This window comes from Saccopteryx leptura, chromosome 5, assembly GCF_036850995.1.
Source record: "Saccopteryx leptura isolate mSacLep1 chromosome 5, mSacLep1_pri_phased_curated, whole genome shotgun sequence".
NCBI classification, from domain to species: Eukaryota; Metazoa; Chordata; class Mammalia; order Chiroptera; family Emballonuridae; genus Saccopteryx; species Saccopteryx leptura.
The window spans coordinates 57,662,226-57,679,474 of NC_089507.1; the positions used below are offsets into that span (position 1 = coordinate 57,662,226).

General features: G+C 43.9%; 1 protein-coding gene across 1 annotated transcript in view; it reads right to left on the reverse strand.

Annotated features, from left to right (window-relative positions):
• Positions 1-2,568, reverse strand: part of SCARB2 (scavenger receptor class B member 2) — a 65,537-nt gene extending 62,969 nt beyond the window's left edge. The window contains exon 1 of the mRNA XM_066384492.1: positions 2,129-2,568. Within this exon, the coding sequence (XP_066240589.1) occupies positions 2,129-2,245 (117 nt within the window). The 5' untranslated portion in view covers positions 2,246-2,568. The remainder of the gene's footprint in view (positions 1-2,128) is intronic.
• Between the last annotated feature and the right edge of the window lie 14,681 nt (positions 2,569-17,249).

Here is a 17,249-nt window from a genome sequence, read left to right on the forward strand (position 1 = left end):
TATGTAGCTTCTAACAAAAAAAAATAAAACTGTTATCATTTACAAAGCACTATCTATATCCCATGAAAATCCACCCATTTTCCTTAAGAATTCTTATAACTTTTCTACTTACATGAGTCATTGTTATTCCCATTCACAGATGGGCAAATCAAGACACAAGAAGGGTTAAGCACCTACCTAGCAGAAAGTCAGCCAGCTAGTACATTGGTAGAGCCACGATTCATGCCCAGGAGCGCTGATCTGCAGAATCCTTACTCTTGCCCACTATTCCATGCTACCACCCTATAGGTCAGGGGTCGGGAACCTTTTTGGCTGAGAGAGCCATGAAAGCCACATATTTTAAAATGTTAATTCCATGAGAGCCATACAACGACCCGTGTATGTTACGCATTACCCAATAAAAATTTGGTGTTGTCCTGGAGGACAGCTGTGATTGGCTCCAGCCACCCGCAACCATGAACATCAGCGGTAGGAAATGAATAGATTGTAATACATAAGAATGTTTTATATTTTTAACGTTATTATTATTTTTATTAAAGATTCATCTGCGAGCCAGATACAGCCATTAAAAGAGCCGCATCTGGCTCTTGAGCCATAGGTTCCCGACCCCGCTATAGATGATCCAGGAGAGCAGGATAGTAGTGATGAGAACATGTAACCTCTGGTTGATACAATATTCCCATATCTGTTCTTTGTCATTTGGTTTTATACACATTGTACAGTCTCTTCCTTAATGGGGTTGGGCAATTCTGAAAATCCACTTATTCTATAGTTTATTTGTTGGATCAGAGCCCAATTCCCATGGAGAAACCACGTGAAAAGCCAATCACCAAATAGCAGCGCAAACTCAAGCCCCAGCCAAGATGCCTTACAACTCCCCTATACCCCGTGAAGTATAGACCCACAGAGCATCTCATGGCAAGATGTTTAAGGATTTTCAGGTAGACAAGAGTGAAGAACTGGTTCAGTTTTTTCTTGAATATGGGTGCTCAGGGAAAACATGATCTTTAAGAAGTTCAGATAATGGGCTTCATCTTCCCTTGGCAATGTGAACTTTAAAAAAATTAAATTATACTTTGCCAATTTTTTAAAAGTTGCATTTAACTGTCAGATTTCAAGTAATTGATGGTTTTTGGAAACCTCTATTAAAGGAATATGTCTGTTACCACCTGGAATGAGACAAGTTTACTAACAGGGAGTGAGTGCAGTGACCAAACTGGACAGGCCAGGGATGTTTCATCCAGTCAGCAGCAAGTGCAAACCAGAGGGAGAAATTAAGCATGCAGTTACGGGTGCTACAAAGAAGGGCTGCTCAAAAAAAAAAAAAAAAAAAAAAGAAAAAAAAAGGAAAAGGACTGCTCCAATGATTTTTTGAAAGGAAAAAGTGATTGCACTAACTCTCTCTTGTTCCTCTTCCCACACAGATTGGTGTGTGTGAGTGAAAGGGCAAAAGAAATGACCATTAGTGAAGTCAAATGCTAGAGAAGTCTTCCGAAATGATTAGCTAGCTCTCCAATCCATTCACATAGGGGGAAGAGACAGTCAAATTTAAGAGTCAATAAATGCATCTTTGCCGGAAGCTTATGACTGTTTGAGAAGAGCGAGAATCAATAATGAGGCAAAGCAACACAGATTGTTGGTACAAGACACCACCCTCTAAGCAGGAGGGTAGGCACAGGACTCTGATGTTGTGTCACCCAGGCCAGAGGCCTGGCTCGCTACCAGCTGCCCTGCCTGGCCCAGGAAGGCAAGAACACAATAGACTGCACACCCACTTCTCATCCCCAGCCCCATACCACTACAAAGGCCACAGCAAGCAGCCAACAAACTCGCCTCTTTTGTGGTGTCTTTCATTTAGTTTTGTTTTTTTCATGAAGAAGGAGAGGAATGAGTTTGGGCCCAACAGAGATCAGGGTGTAGGGAGGGTGGGGGTGGAGGGGATGCAAATGATCAAATATAAGCGAAAGCTTTTTCTCAGGAGTCTAGATCCACAGTCTTATTTATGGCTACAAAGGGAGCATCGTCATTTCCAATCCTCTCCATCCTTCTTTAACTCTCACCGTGGGAGGGAAAACTGGAAGTGGACACACGGACACGGACACACACACACACACACATCCCCGCTCACCTTCCCGATCGTCTGGTCCACGGCCTTCTGGAAGACCCGAGCCACTAGCAGCGTGACGCTGGTAACCAGCAGTAGCAGGGACAGCGTCCCCACCGCGTAGAAGCAGCACCTGCCCATGCTGCGCGCGGCTCCTAGGCAGGGCGGCGACCGGACCGGGAGGAGGGAGGCTGCCGCTGCAGAGCTGCGGCAAGACCCGGAGCCTCGGGCTCCGGCCGGGCGCTGCGCGCGTCTCCGCGGTCCGCGGCGGGGCGAGAGGGCCCGCGGGGCAGCTGGCCCGCCGGGCCGCCCAGGAGGGCAGCGAGCCGCTCTGGTTTCGGTTTCCGCGCTAGGCCGGCGGCGGTGCCCGCCCGGCGCAGCTCGGGTGCCGGAGACGGAGAGCGCAGGCCGTGGCGCCCGCCCGCCCGCTCGCCGCGCACTCGGGAGGCGACAGCCAGCAGCTGCGCGGGGAGGCGGGCGGGGCGGAGGCTGAGCCCGCAGTCATGTGCCCCGCGGCGGAGGCCGCCATTCGGCCCGCGCGGGCAGCGCCTGTGCTGGCGGCTCCCTGAGCCCGGCCAGGGCCCTCCGCGAACCCGCCGGCTCGCTGTAGGCCCCGCGGTCGCTCCCCCAATAAAACCGCCAGTCTTTGGCTCATTCTCGTCTCCACATGTGGACTGCGGGCCTACCGAGTGCCGAGCATGGGCGTTCAGGGTGGAGACCACATTCCCCTGCCCTGGGCAAGCTCACAAGCGAGCGGGGACACGATTGCAGCAATTACAGGGCAATGTAACAGTGCTCTTGGGAGGTGCGTGCTACCCTGTGACCTAGGACCCCACATTGAAGTGTATTTGGGGGGATGCGTAAGGGTTTGTCTCGTGAGGGGTGTGTACAAGTGAGGAAAGAGGCACTCTAAGGAGAAGAAAAAGATGTGCTAAGACACTGGGGGTGAAAGAGCCAGACTGACTGTAGGAGGAAAGAAGGAAGTTTCTTTTGATTACAGGTTCAGGTGTGCAGTGTGTGGAGTGGGAGGTGTTGAGGCCTCCTGGGCGGGGTCAGACTATGAAGTGCTCTTTGTATCTCACAGAAGAGTTGGGACTTCATCTCTCAGCACTGGGAGTCAGCAAGAAGCCTCAAGCACACGGCCACCGCCCTGACCCTGACGGTGGCATCAGCTTTGCTCACCATTCTGCCCCAGGCACCCAGGCTAAAGCTGCACACAGCAAGGACTCAGTAAATATTAGGTAGGGGAATGAATGGCAGCTCTATGCCAGGCCTTGGCTAGGTGCTTACATACACCCACTTATTTAACACCCACAGCAGCCCTGTGACTATGTGGCTGTTTGTCTCAGTCCCTCAAAGGCAGTGTTGGACAGGAGCACTGTGTAAGAGATTTCTGAGGAAAATGGACAGAAAGCTGGACCTGGGGTGCTGGTGTGATCCTTGTGAAGGAGAGAGGCAAGGAAGAACGGTTGGGTGGATGAAGCATCTTATACTACAGTGCAACTCTGAGAAAGTTCAGCAAGGCCCTGGAGGATCCTGAAGCCAAACTGGTCTATCCCAGGAGTCCAGCACTTTCCAGGTGTAGGCCTCTGTGCTCGGTCATGGGCTGGGAACAGCCCTGAGAAACTGCCTTGGCAGCGACAACTGAACATCAGAGGACAAATTTCAGAGCTCAGCAGCCTGGGCAGGACTGCTGGTCAGTTATGCTCTGCACTGGAGGATCTGAGAAGTACACTTTGTTGGCCACTGTAGAAATAGTATTCCCATTTTACACACAAGGAAACCATGGCTCCACAAGAAATGGAACCAGGTCAACCAGTTGCAAAGTGGTGGATCTGCCTGGAGCAGAAGGCAGGCCTACTGATCTCTGAAACACTCACTTTTTCTATCTTGTGTATTGCTCCCTCCCAACTGCCCTCCGAATCTGGGGACAGGGAATTCAGCTGGGAGACTTTGCTAAGGATTCAGTGAGATGCTGTGATGAATTAAAAAAGGGAGCAAATCTTTTGACACTGAGAGGCAAGGTTTATACCTTTTCCCTTTGAATTTGTGCTGGATTTAGTGATTTGTTTAATCAATAGAATACAGTTGAAATCACCCTTATCCTGGAACTTCTAAAGCTAGATGGCAAATGTCTTGCACCTTCTGACTGGGCCACTGGAAATCATTGTTCTTGGAGCCCTGAGCCACTACTAAGTCAGCTACGCTGGGACCTCCATGCTAGAGAGAAAAGGGTAGAGACTGCAGACAGATGCCTTGAGCTTACAGGAAAAGAGAGGGCCTGTTGGCCCTCCAATGTCCTCAGGCATTTGAGTCATGGACCCCAGATATATGCACAGTGTTCCCTCCTTGCCCTGCCCAAAATGCAAAATAAAGGATTTTTGTTTTTACCCACTAAATTTTGGCATAGTATGTTACACTGTTTTAGATAACTGGAGTAGATTGTGAGGGAAAGGTTGAGCCGTGGCAGTGGCTGCCCACTCCTAGCTCTACCCAGATGAAGCTACTAAAAGTTTTTGAGCAGCAGCCTCAGAGACTCAGACCTGGGTGGGTTCTGGAATGATTCAGGTCCTCCAGGTGTGGCCACAGAGCCTGGGTGGCTCCCTGACCTCCTGTCTCCACAGTCCACAGCCTTTCCTTATCCCTGATTCTGCCTGGTCACTGATTTAGACTCCTGCTATCCAAGTAGGCTCTGCCCTGAGCCCCAGTTTGCTCAGCGGGCCATGCCAGCCCACTCATCCTCACCATCCCCTTCCTAGGCATTGGTGGGGGTCTTCTGCAGTCTCTGTGTGTCCTCTCCTTCATTAACTACTGTATTTCCCCATGTATAAGATGCACCTTAATTTGGGGGCCCAAAATTTTGAAAAAAAAGTATTACATAAAGTTATTGAACTCAACTTTTATTCATCATACAATTCATACAACTTCTCATCACTGTCAAAACTCCCATCCATTAGCTTGTCTGATGACGAATCACTGTCTTCAACAATGAGCACAAAAACAAGCACGAAAAAGTGCGAAATGCAAGTAAAAAACTCTACCACCACTGTACAAGAAGACCCAGTTTTTAGTCCCCAAATTTTTCAAAATAAGTGCGTCTTATACATGGGGAAATATGGTAGAAAAAAGATTTGGAAACTAGCCTGCTTGAGTATTTGACACCTAGCAGTTCAAGCTTAAATTGAACCTCCTGCCCCCATCTTCTGACTAAGACCAGGTTTTCTGTTTGCTGGTTCCCCTCTTGGGAGCAAACTCCACCATTACCCACCTGTGGCAGCCCTGGCACCAATCCCAGTTCAGTCCTCCAGCTCACTGTTCATTGAGGCCCCTTCTTGCGTCTTGTCTGATCCACTAGGGCAGTGGTTCTCAAACTTTTTGAAGTTGGGGCGCATTTAAAATCCTGCAAATAATTGTAGCTGCACTATATACAAATTTCTGAGAAATATGTAATAATAATTAAGTCAAATATTAAAGAAAAAAATATAAAGTCCAAGCATGCTTTTATAGTAATTAAACAAAATAAATATGACAAAATTAAATTTATTCTGACATTAAAAAACATTTTTATGTTACATTTTTTGAGTTATGTTTTCTAGAATTCGTAAAAAAAAGATGGGTTAAAAAAATTTTAAAAACGACAAAAAAGTTATCTTTATATACATAGATACATTCTTAGTAAGATTTAGTAAATTTGGTAGGTCCCAGCATGAATGTGTTAAGTTTTTCATTCTTGTGTATATGAGAAACATGAGCCTGATGTGTCCTAGCGATTTCTTCAATGTTTGGGCATGTATTTGAAAGGCAAACTCATTTTCTCATCAATACATTGAAGAATTCCTCTCTTTTTACTTTCAATTGTGTTGAGTGCAGAAAACCCCCACCATACATATCATCTTAACTTGACACCAAACAAAGGATAGAAGAAACTTGCCTCCAGTCTTTCCTGGGAACATGGGGGGTAGTGTAAACAATCCAGCACCACAGCTTAACAGCTTTTTGCAACCTAATCAGGCAAGTGAGGTGGGGGGTTGGGCAGACTGTCAGCTTACAGCCAATTCCCCACACTACTGTCCCCCAAAAATCTAAACTCCAAAAACCCTGTTGGATTTTTGGTCCCCAACAGGCACATATTCCTCTGGAATACCATAGGGCACACCTGGAAATCTTTTAGGGCACACCAGTGCACCCTGGCTCACACTTTGAGAACCACTGCACTAGGGAGTAACAGACTGTGTGAGAAGGACAAGCGTCGTTAGGAATGAATGACTGTTGGTGTCTGTTACAAATTACAAAATCATTCAGGACTCAGGAAGAGAAAGAACTTCCTTCACAGACTCTAGCAGAGGCTCCAGGACAACAAACTAGGAGAGAGGGAAGCAAGAAGGGCTCTTTGGGCCCCGCCTTAAATTGAGAATATTGATATTATATTCAAAGGAGTTTCATTATATAATCATTGTGTACTTTTACATTAAAAGTGTTAAATGCAAACATTTAAAATACATTACAATTTTTTACAACCCCCTATGGCAGGCAATCTTCAAATATGACAGTCAACAACTCTTTCTTTCTTAGTAGGCTCCTGCTGCTTCTCCAATCAAAAGTGTTTATTCTCCTCCCCTTAAATCTGGGCTGGCCGTGTATCCTGACTCAACCAAGAGAATGTGATGGAACTGATCACAGTGGCCAGATCCAGATCTAGGCTATGAGGAACCTAGAAGCTCCTTCCTTTATCTTCTTGGGATCCGAGTGCCATGAAAGAAGCTCAGATTCCACCACTGGGTGAGTAGAGGCTGTGGGAGAAGGAACCGGAGAATGAGAGGCCATCGGAATGTCACAGCCCATCTGACTCTCAGATGAACACAGTCATGTGCTAGATAGAACAGAGATGACAAGCCGTCCCTGCAAAGCCCTGCCCAAACTGCAGCAAATAAATGAATAAAAGTTTTGAGGTGGTTTGTTACACCACAATAGGTAAGTGAAACACCATGTTTTGTTATTTATTAATTTGTTTAATATGCCAGGGGCCTAAAAAGGAATGGAAGTGACCCTAGGCCTTGTTTACATTGTGACTGGCCTGGCTCTGAGAGGTCTCTAAGATTCTCGGCTTTCTTACTATTATTTTTAGGTGATCTGTAAAATGTACCCTCACACCCTAGTAACTTGATATTTGATATTTCTAAATGTTTATGGAGCATTCTTAACCCTGAGCAATGCAGGATCCATAAGAAAAATTTTCTGTTTTCTCCCTTCTGATCTGACCAATCACCCCAAACTTCTTGCGTTTACAGAACATCTTTATGACACAAGTTATAGTTCTCTAGATTGCAGCTTCTTTACCATGTACATGATATTACACTGATAGTGTGCCCGGGCAGAGGGAATCTGTGATATTACACTGATAGTGTGCCCGGGCAGAGGGAATCTGGGATATTACACTGATAGTGTGCCCGGGCAGAGGGAATCTGGGATATTACGCTGATAGTGTGCCCGGGCAGAGGGAATCTGGGATATTACACTGATAGTGTGCCCGGGCAGAGGGAATCTGGGATATCACACTGATAGTGTGCCCGGGCAGAGGGAATCTGGGATATCACACTGATAGTGTGCCCGGGCAGAGGGAATCTGGGATATCACACTGATAGTGTGCCCGGGCAGAGGGAATCTGTGATATCACACTGATAGTGTGCCCGGGCAGAGGGAATCTGGGATATCACACTGATAGTGTGCCCGGGCAGAGGGAATCTGTGATATTACACTGATAGTGTGCCCGGGCAGAGGGAATCTGGGATATTACACTGAGAGTGTGCCCGGACAGAGGGAATCTGGGATATTACACTGATAGTGTGCCCGGGCAGAGGGAATCTGTGATATTACACTGATAGTGTGCCCGGGCAGAGGGAATCTGTGATATTACACTGATAGTGTGGCCGGGCAGAGGGAATCTGTGATATTACACTGATAGTGTGCCCGGGCAGAGGGAATCTGGGATATTACACTGATAGTGTGCCCGGGCAGAGGGAATCTGGGATATTACACTGATAGTGTGCCCGGGCAGAGGGAATCTGTGAAGTTGTCCAGGACCCTGTCTACTGCCTCCTCCCACCAGGAAACTCTATGACCTCTCCCCATTATCTTCTTTGTATCCCAAACTAGAGGAATATATTTTAGTTTGTTTGGTTTGGGTTTTATTCTGCTTGGGTTGTAGGAAAATGAGAATACCCTTCTTCAAGTTCCTCTCTTTTTTTGTTCCTGTACGGATGCAGAGCTTTTGAAGCTCAGGTGGGATGAAACAACCTGTTTTTCTTCTCTCTTTCCTGAAGCCACAACACAGACTCTTCTAACGGACAGGATAGGGGGAGCAGCAGGCAGAGGAGCAAGGGGGAGAAAAGAAACAGTGGGCACATGGTTAATGTGTCAACAATATTATCTGCTGCTTGTACATGTGCCAAGCACCGTGCTGGACACTGGACTCACATTAGTTCATTTAACCCTCACAACGCCCTGTGAAGTAGAAACTCTATCTCTAAGGATGAGGAAATTGAAGCGCAGAGGGACTGACAACGTAACCCAAAGTCACATGGCCAATGAGAAACAAAGCTCATACTGAAACCCAAGTCAATCAGATACTTTAGCTGCGCTCTTAACTTCTTAACCACTGCTTGGGACTTCTGACCTTGCGTTTTCTAAGAGAAAAAAGATAAAGGAGTGAACATTGATGAAAAAGCTGTGTTGTACCAACAATCTTGGTGACATGCAGAGGCAGAGTAAGGTCAGTTGAGGCCCCAGGTGCAGAAGAAAATATTGGGCCCCTTAAAAAAAAACAGAGAGACAGAGAAAACAAAAATACATGTTAACCATACTTTTAAATAAATAAAAAAATGTTATGTCCTATTAATGTTAAAATTGCACATATGAAACCTAACTTGATGTCATTAGGAAAAAAATGCAACGTTGGGGTTTTGTGGGGCCCTTTGAAAGTCGGGACCCAGGACGTGCACCCAGTGCGCCCGCCGTTAAATCCGACTCTGGAGACACGGGCAACCAAGAAGGGCAGTAGGCTCAGCATTAGTTGTTTGAGAGAAGGGATACTTCTGGTCTTGATGTTAGACTAGATTGAGGCTGTAAGCTGCCGGTTCCCCTCCGCCGCAAGGTGCTAAACATACCATTTCCGATGTATGCTGTGATGTGAACATTAATCTGTTCTCCCTTGAGGTAGTTGGATGGCACTTTCTAGAAGCAAATGGGGCTTGAGTAGTGTGTTTAGATAGCCATTCAACTCAGTGTGGAAAGTCAGCTTATTATGAAATACCAGGGCAGTTTGATTCCTGCACATTATGAAATCAGGGCTGAATAAACAACACAAGAGTTTATGGTTATTCGTTAACGATTTATTGCATGGGTAAAGTTGCTTTAAATGAGGAAGGAAGTCAAGTTTGCTTAGTATCTATCTCTGGTGGGGAGAAAGGGGCAGTGAGGAATGCAGAGGGGTCTACCTGAGGGTCAGGCAGTCTTGTCAGCCTGGAGTGATGGGGAGAAAGCATTCCGCTGGGGACGAGGTAAGGGTAGTGGTGGGGGTTAAGGTGTTAGACCATGAAAAGGTTAAAAATAAGACCTGCACTTCACCACTAACTCAGTGCCAATAGGACCCTTGGCCACCAACTACACTAACCTCATTCCCTGAACCTCTTTGAAATGATTACCCTGAAGCCTCCTGTACAGATTCACTTCAAAGAAGATTGTTATTCAGTTAACTTTACAACTTTTGGTTTAGAAACATTTCCAGTTCTCCGATAAACAACAAACACTATCTCTTTTTATCTTTAATGAAGAATGTTTCAGAATACTCGTGACAGGTCCTGGATGGGTAGCTCAGTTGAGAGCATCGTCCTGATATATTTATACTAAGGTTGCTGGTTCGATCCGGGCAGGGCCCATACAAGAAGCAACCAATGAATGCATAACTAAGTGAAACAATAAATCAATGTTTTTGTTTCTTTCTACAATTAAAAAATTATAATAATAAAAGAATATTCATGACAAGTGATTGCTTCAATTGCAATGCAAACTAACTTGAGCAGCACTGTTTTTCCTGCATTTCTAATTACACCAGAAGAGACTAAAATACCAATCATGTCTCTTCAAACACTTAAACATAGACTTACCATATGTTCCAGAAATTCCACTTTTACATACATATCCAAAAGAATGGAAAACAGGTATTTATTACTTATTTATTTTTTATTTATTTATTTTTGTGACAGAGACAGAGACAGATAGGGACAGACAGACTGGAAGGGAGAGAGATGAGAAGCATCAGTTCTTCCTTGCAGCACCTTAGTTGTTCATTGATTGTTTTCTCATATGTGCCTTGATGGCAGGGGGTCTACAGCAAACCGAGTGACCCCTTACTCAAGCAAGTTATCTTGGGCTCAAGCTGGTGAGCCTTGCTCAAACCAGATGAGTTGGGATTTCGAACCTGGGTCCTCCGCGTCCCAGTCCAATGCTCTATCCACTGCGCCACCACCTGGTCAGGCTGAAAACAGGTATTTAAACAATATTTATACACAAATGTCCAGAGCAATATTATTCACAATAGCCAAAAATGGAGGCCTGACCTGTGGTGGCACAGTGGATCAAGTTTCGACCTGGAACACTGAGGTCACCGGTTCAAAACCCTGGGCTTGTCCGGTCAAGGCACATATGGGAGTTGATGCTTCCTGCTCCTTCCCCCTTCTCTCTCTCTCTTTCTTTCTCTCTCTCTCTCTCTCTCTGTCTCCTCTAAAATGAATAAATAAATAAAAATTTTTAAAAAATGGAAACAGCCCTGGCCGGTTGGCTCAGCGGTAGAGCGTCGGCCTAGCGTGTGGAGGACCCGGGTTCGATTCCCGGCCAGGGCACATAGGAGAAGTGCCCATTTGCTTCTCCACCCCTCCGCCGCGCCTTCCTCTCTGTCTCTCTCTTCCCCTCCCGCAGCCAAGGCTCCATTGGAGCAAAGATGGCCCGGGCGCTGGGGATGGCTCCGTGGCCTCTGCCTCAGGCGCTAGAGTGGCTCTGGTCGCAATATGGCGACGCCCAGGATGGGCAGAGCATCGCCCCCTGGTGGGCAGAGCATCACCCCATGGTGGGCAGAGCATCGCCCCATGGTGGGCGTGCCGGGTGGATCCCGGTCGGGCGCATGCGGGAGTCTGTCTGACTGTCTCTCCCTGTTTCCAGCTTCAGAAAAATGAAAAAAAAAAAAAAAAAAAAAAAAAAAGGAAACAATCCATATGTCTACCAGCCCATGAATAAATGAACAAAATATGGTATATATATAATATATACAATGTGTATATATATATATATATATACAATTAAACAGTATTCAGCCATAGAAAGGAGTTAATTACTGATACATGCTACAACATGAATGGAACTTGTAAATATCAATAGTATGCTAAGTGAAAGAAGTCAGTTACAAAAGGTCACATATTGTATGATTCCATTATGTAAGATATCCAGAATAAGTAAATCCTTGGAGACATAAGACATATTGGTGGTTGTCAAAGACAGGCATAGGCGGGAATAAGGAATGATTGGTGGCTTAATGGGTATGGGGTTTTCTTTTGAGGTGATAAAAATTTTTGGAACTATTGTGGCTAAAGACAGTGGTTATACATTAGCATGATTATATTAATGCCACTAAAGTGTGCATTTTAAAATGGTTAGTTTTATGTTATGTGAATTTTATTTTAATAAAAAGTATAAATTATAGGGGAATTTTATAAGAAGACAGAAGACTCTGAAAATGTATAGATAGCAAATGCTCTTCTTTTGCCTCTGTAACTTGTTTTTTTTTCTTTCTCATATACTGTTTCTGATTTGAGTGATAATCACTTTTAGAATATGATCTTTTGGAAAATTCAGTAATGGTACGACCATTCTAGAAAGTTTTAACATCTATTTTCAAAGAGAGAAAATGAAATGGATAACTAGTCATAGATATAATCTCTGTTATATTGGAAGCAGGATAATCTAAGAATGATTGGGTGTTCCCCTGGGGTATTTGGGACCCCAGGAGCTTCCTCATTCTCTCAGCAGAGACAGCTCCCTCACCCAGCTTCCTAAGGGACTGGTGACTTCTTCTCAGTCTTCCTTACCTCCTCATGGAGCACTGTATGTCCCACAGACCCTAAGATCCCCAGGTATAGGGCAGCAGGTATTCCTGATCAACTGCTATAAAGAGTCAGCACCCTAAATCCAAATTTCCTGGCATTAAGATATATGTTTATTCCCCCTATAAATAAGGCGAGGTCCACTTTTCTCACACTTTCCCTGCAGGAAGGGAGATCCATGGTAGGAGTGACAAGGTGGATAGAAAGCTTTTTCCTTTAGAAAAAATGTTAATGGCAAAATGACACCAGGTGTTACATCTTGGTTCAGTAACTTTGGTACTTGAGTTTGGCAAAGAACAAATTCAGAAGGAGACACTTTATTTAGAAAATCACAGAGGTAGCAAGAAGTGAGTCAGCTGGGCTCTGTGGGCTCAGGAAAGAAGTTACAGAGGCAAAAGAAGAGCCCTTGAAGTTTAGGAGAAAAACACAAAGGTATTGTGTCTGGGGGAAGAAGAAGAGGAGAACGGTTTGGAGAGAGGATGGGGGGGGAAGTGAGGGAGGTAAAGAGAGCAAGAGAGAGGAAGGGAGAGAGAGAGGGAGGGAGAGAGAGAGGGAAGAAGGGAGAGAGAGAGAGGGAGGGTGGAAGAGAGAAAGAGGGAGAGAAAGGGGGAGGGAGGGGGAAAGAGAGGGTACCATGTAACATCCCCCCACCCCGCCACCATCCTAATGGTTTTTATACCCTCTCTAAAAGCAAGGATCTTAGGGGACATCCCAGGGGAGGATTTTCATGGAATATTCGTCAGCTTTTCCAGGGGTATCCTTAAAGGGTCATAGTCTCTACTGCAATTAAAAAGGAAATCTCCTGCCAACACAGGAAACCTTTCTACAAAAGAGAAGAGAAAGAAAAACAGTTTTATTATTGAATATGCATTAAACCAGAATGTGATGTGGATCATAGGCAATCTGCTAAAGAGATGAAAAAGGCACAAAAAGCTCACCCTCCCTGTTATGTATACAGGCAGATATAACCTATTCTATACATGTTCTTGAGATGAAGAATAATTAGTTCTCAAGTAAGAGAACTTGACAGCACAATTTGTCACACATAGTTCATCTTATATTCTCATGGTAACTTGGTACCCATCTGTGTTAGCAATTATCCAAAGGGGGGAAAAACCCTCTTTGTATCTTTAGGACAGGAGGTATTTTTACAACTTGGAGCCAGGCACCTGCTCCCACCCTCCCACAGGAAGTGGGATATAGACATGCCGAGTTTATTGATGATTACATATCAAAGAGAGGTTCCCAAGTCCTCGAGAAAGACATTCCTGAATCATAAAAATGGCAAGAAACTTATTTAGCTTTGAAAAAGATTTACATACATCTCAAGGGGGTAGAGAGAGAATTTACAATTCCAAGTTTTCTAAAGTAAATGCTCTAAGAAAAGCAGAGGAAGGGGAGTTTCCGTTACTGAACCAGGGAAAATTCATTTTTTCCCTCCATTTATATTTGTCCTTAGGATGAAAACCCCTCTGCCCCCAGTCCCACACTTCCCAGAGGCTAGTTTGACTATGTAGTTTTAGAGGCAGGTGAACTTGGAGAAAGCGGATGAGGCAAACCAGTTGGTCCGGGCAGGGCAGAGATGGAGAGAGCCAGCGGAGGCCCGGGATGCCTGAGCCGTGCTTGCCACGGGCGTCTGCACTGTCTGTCCATCTCAACTGTCTTCTATCAGTAATTGCCTCTTAACAAGTGGACACAGCTTCTGATAAAAATAACTCATTGTTAATATAAATTAGACTGCAAAGCATAATGACAATTATCATGACTGTAAAAATGCTGACTGAAGCTAAAGGCCTTGCTAAGGAATGACGTGTCTGTAAATGGGCTGTGATTTTGGTAATGCAGGAGAGACAACAACAGACACCTCCATAATTATTGTTGGTGACATCAGTACTCCAATTAATGACCTTGCCAATATTTATTCCCCTCTTCTAGATATTTCTCAACTTTGTTTTAAGTAAGCACTTTGTTAAAATTGCCTCAAATGACACTAAAAATAATTTGTTTTGTTTACCAGAATGATGATATTAGAAGAAAAGGTTTTACTCTAGATCTTGAAAAATGAATGAATAAATAAATGAATATAAATTTGGATACTAATAGTATCAGATATGATGCTTTTATAAAAATGAGATGAAGATCTTTGAGCTGTGTCCTCGATGTCCTTTCTGGAAATTGAAAGCAAGTGTCATGCAGAACCTTTCTGTGTTGTGTGTGCGTCTTACTGTTGACACTGTATAAAAACAGAGAAACCAAAGAAAGAAAGATTCAACCATGAGATTATTTGTGCAGGGTCTGGAAGAGTTCCTGGGGCACAGGAGGCTCTTAATATTTGTTGAAAGTTGAATATCAAACCTTTGACTAAGGTGGGAGGAATTTAGGGGTTCTAGTTCAGGGAGGATGAGACTTTTTTGCTGTCTCTGCACTCGGTATTACTTGTTCTAGAGTACTCCATATGCCCTGTCCTCCTGCAATGTCCTTTCAATGAGCAGATCCACTCAGAGCATGTTAAGGTGAAACACAACTAGATTTGAGCTCCATATCTGTGTGAACTCCGCAAGAGCAAGACATGGGTTTTATTTCTGTACCCTAGGAGTGGTATGGTGGAACACAGAAGGTACAAATGCTGATTGAGAATTTTGCTAAAGCTGTCTATTAAGATCCTTTGTATTTGCTAAAATTTTGAAACATGTGAGGTTGATGCTCTACCACTGAGCCAACCGGCCAGGGCCTCTTACAAGGTTTTACACAAAGAATCTTCCAGAACTTGAATGGTTTGGATCAGGAAACTCACACCAACTCTGATTATAAAGGCAAAGGAAAATAAAACCTAGAGCCATGGTTAAGTCTTTCTTTCTTTCTTTTTTTATACTTATTTTATTGATTTTAGAGAGAGACAGGAACTTTGACCTGTTCCTGTATGTGCCCTGACTGGGGATCAAACTGGCAACCTCTGTGCTTCAGGATGCTGCTCCAACCCACCGAGCCATCTGGCCAGGGTGAGTATTTCTTTTCTATTATTGTCTTATTTCAATTTAATTATACTGGTGAGAATTCAAGTCCTTTGTAAGACACTTCAAATGATCCTTGTTTCTAATTTTTTAGAGCATATATTGATCATAGCCTAAGCCCAACCTGAGGAAACAGCTCACCCTTTGATGCTGTCAGTTGACTCTTGAAGTCTAAAAGCAGGATTCTTTTGCTATCACTTATATTCAGTTATGAGATTACAAATCATAAACTCAGCTCATATCTGAGAGCAACTAACAAGATAGAGGACCTAGAATCCTCCTCAACTAGGCTCACGCAAAACTGCCAGAGAACTTGGAAACACTCCTGCGTTATCCAGTACCTGTCATTAGCTCCGGCTCCTGGCTTCATCATCTGTCCCATGTTTCTGTTCTTATTTCTAAAAACTAATTTGGCTGGCTTTGGAGCAGGTATTGTTTCATAATCCACATGTTCTTTACAATTATGTCTCACTGTTAAGTAGTAACAATTTTTCTGGCAACTTCTTTTTCAACTTCACACACAGCACCTTGGTTAATCTTGTTCTTTAATTCATGGCACTCCATTATCAACTGGGTGTGTAAGGCCCTCACTTATTCATTCATTCATGCAATCCTTTCGTCCTCCTTCTTTACTTCTATTCCTCTGCCCTCTCTCCACAGGCAGCCATTCTCAAGTGTTCTCTGTATGAGTTCTTGTAAAATGTGTATTTTTGTTTTTGTGCTTGCATTTTATAAATTTATGTAAATAATCTCATGGCAAACATCTCATTCTGTTTCTTTCTTCACTCAGCACTGCATTTTAAAAAGTCTAACCATGTTGCTGAATATCTATCCGGACTGTTGTTTCTAACTGATGCCTAGTTACCCATCTATTTTTGCCCATTCACACCACAGAAATGGACGTGCACATTGCTTTAACTCACCAATACTACCACAAACATCTATATACATCTTTCCTTACAGGTGAGAATTCCTCTGGATTCCTAAACAGGCACTGGAAATGCTTGGTTGCAAGTAACATAGGTATCAATCAGGATCCTACCTGGAAAACAAAAGCTGATCTGTATAAAATTGAGGGATGTTAATGCAGGGAATAGATCACAGAGGTGATGGAAGAACTGAAAGCCAGACAGGGAATCTGAGGTAATAAAGATTAGCAAGAGCAGAAAAGCCTTACCACATCAAAACTGCAGGAAGTAGTCGTAACAGGACCCCGAGTCTGATGGAAGCTGGAATCATATGGCGGCTGCCTGGTGGCAGGTGAAAGAAAAGAAAGAAATATAGATATCTCCTTGGAGAGAACGGGAGAAAGAGAAGTCTCCTGACTTTCCCCCAGCCACCCCCAGTTTCCTATCAGTGCCTTCTACGAGCTGAACCCACCCCCAGATGCAGCCTGCAGGCGCCTGGGCTTTCCTTTGGGTTTATTTGACTATTTTTCTAACTTGTTCAGTTGGATTCCTAGCTCATTAATTTTCACCCCGCCTTTTTTATGCCTGTTTAACAATGTTTAAAAATTATGGTAAAACAAAATACAAACAATATAAATTTGTGATTTTAACATTTTAAGTGAACAGTTCAGTAACATTAATACATTTATAATGTTGTGTAACCGTTACTACTAGTATCTATTTCCAAAATTTTTCATCATCCCGAAAATAAACTCTGTATCCATGAAGCAATATCTCCTTCTTCCTTCTCCCACCAGTCCGTAGTCACCTCTAACTTACTGTCTGTCTCAATGAATGTGCCTTATCTAGATATTTCATACAAGTGGAATCATACACTATTTGTCCTTTTGCTTTTGGCTTATTTCACTTAATATAATGTTTTTAAAGTTCATTCGTGTTATAGTATGTATCAGAATTTCAATCCTTTATGGCTGAATAATATTCTACTATATACATATGTATATATATATATATATATATATATTATTTATCCAGTTGTCTGTTCACAGACGCTTGGTTTGTTGCCACCTTTTGG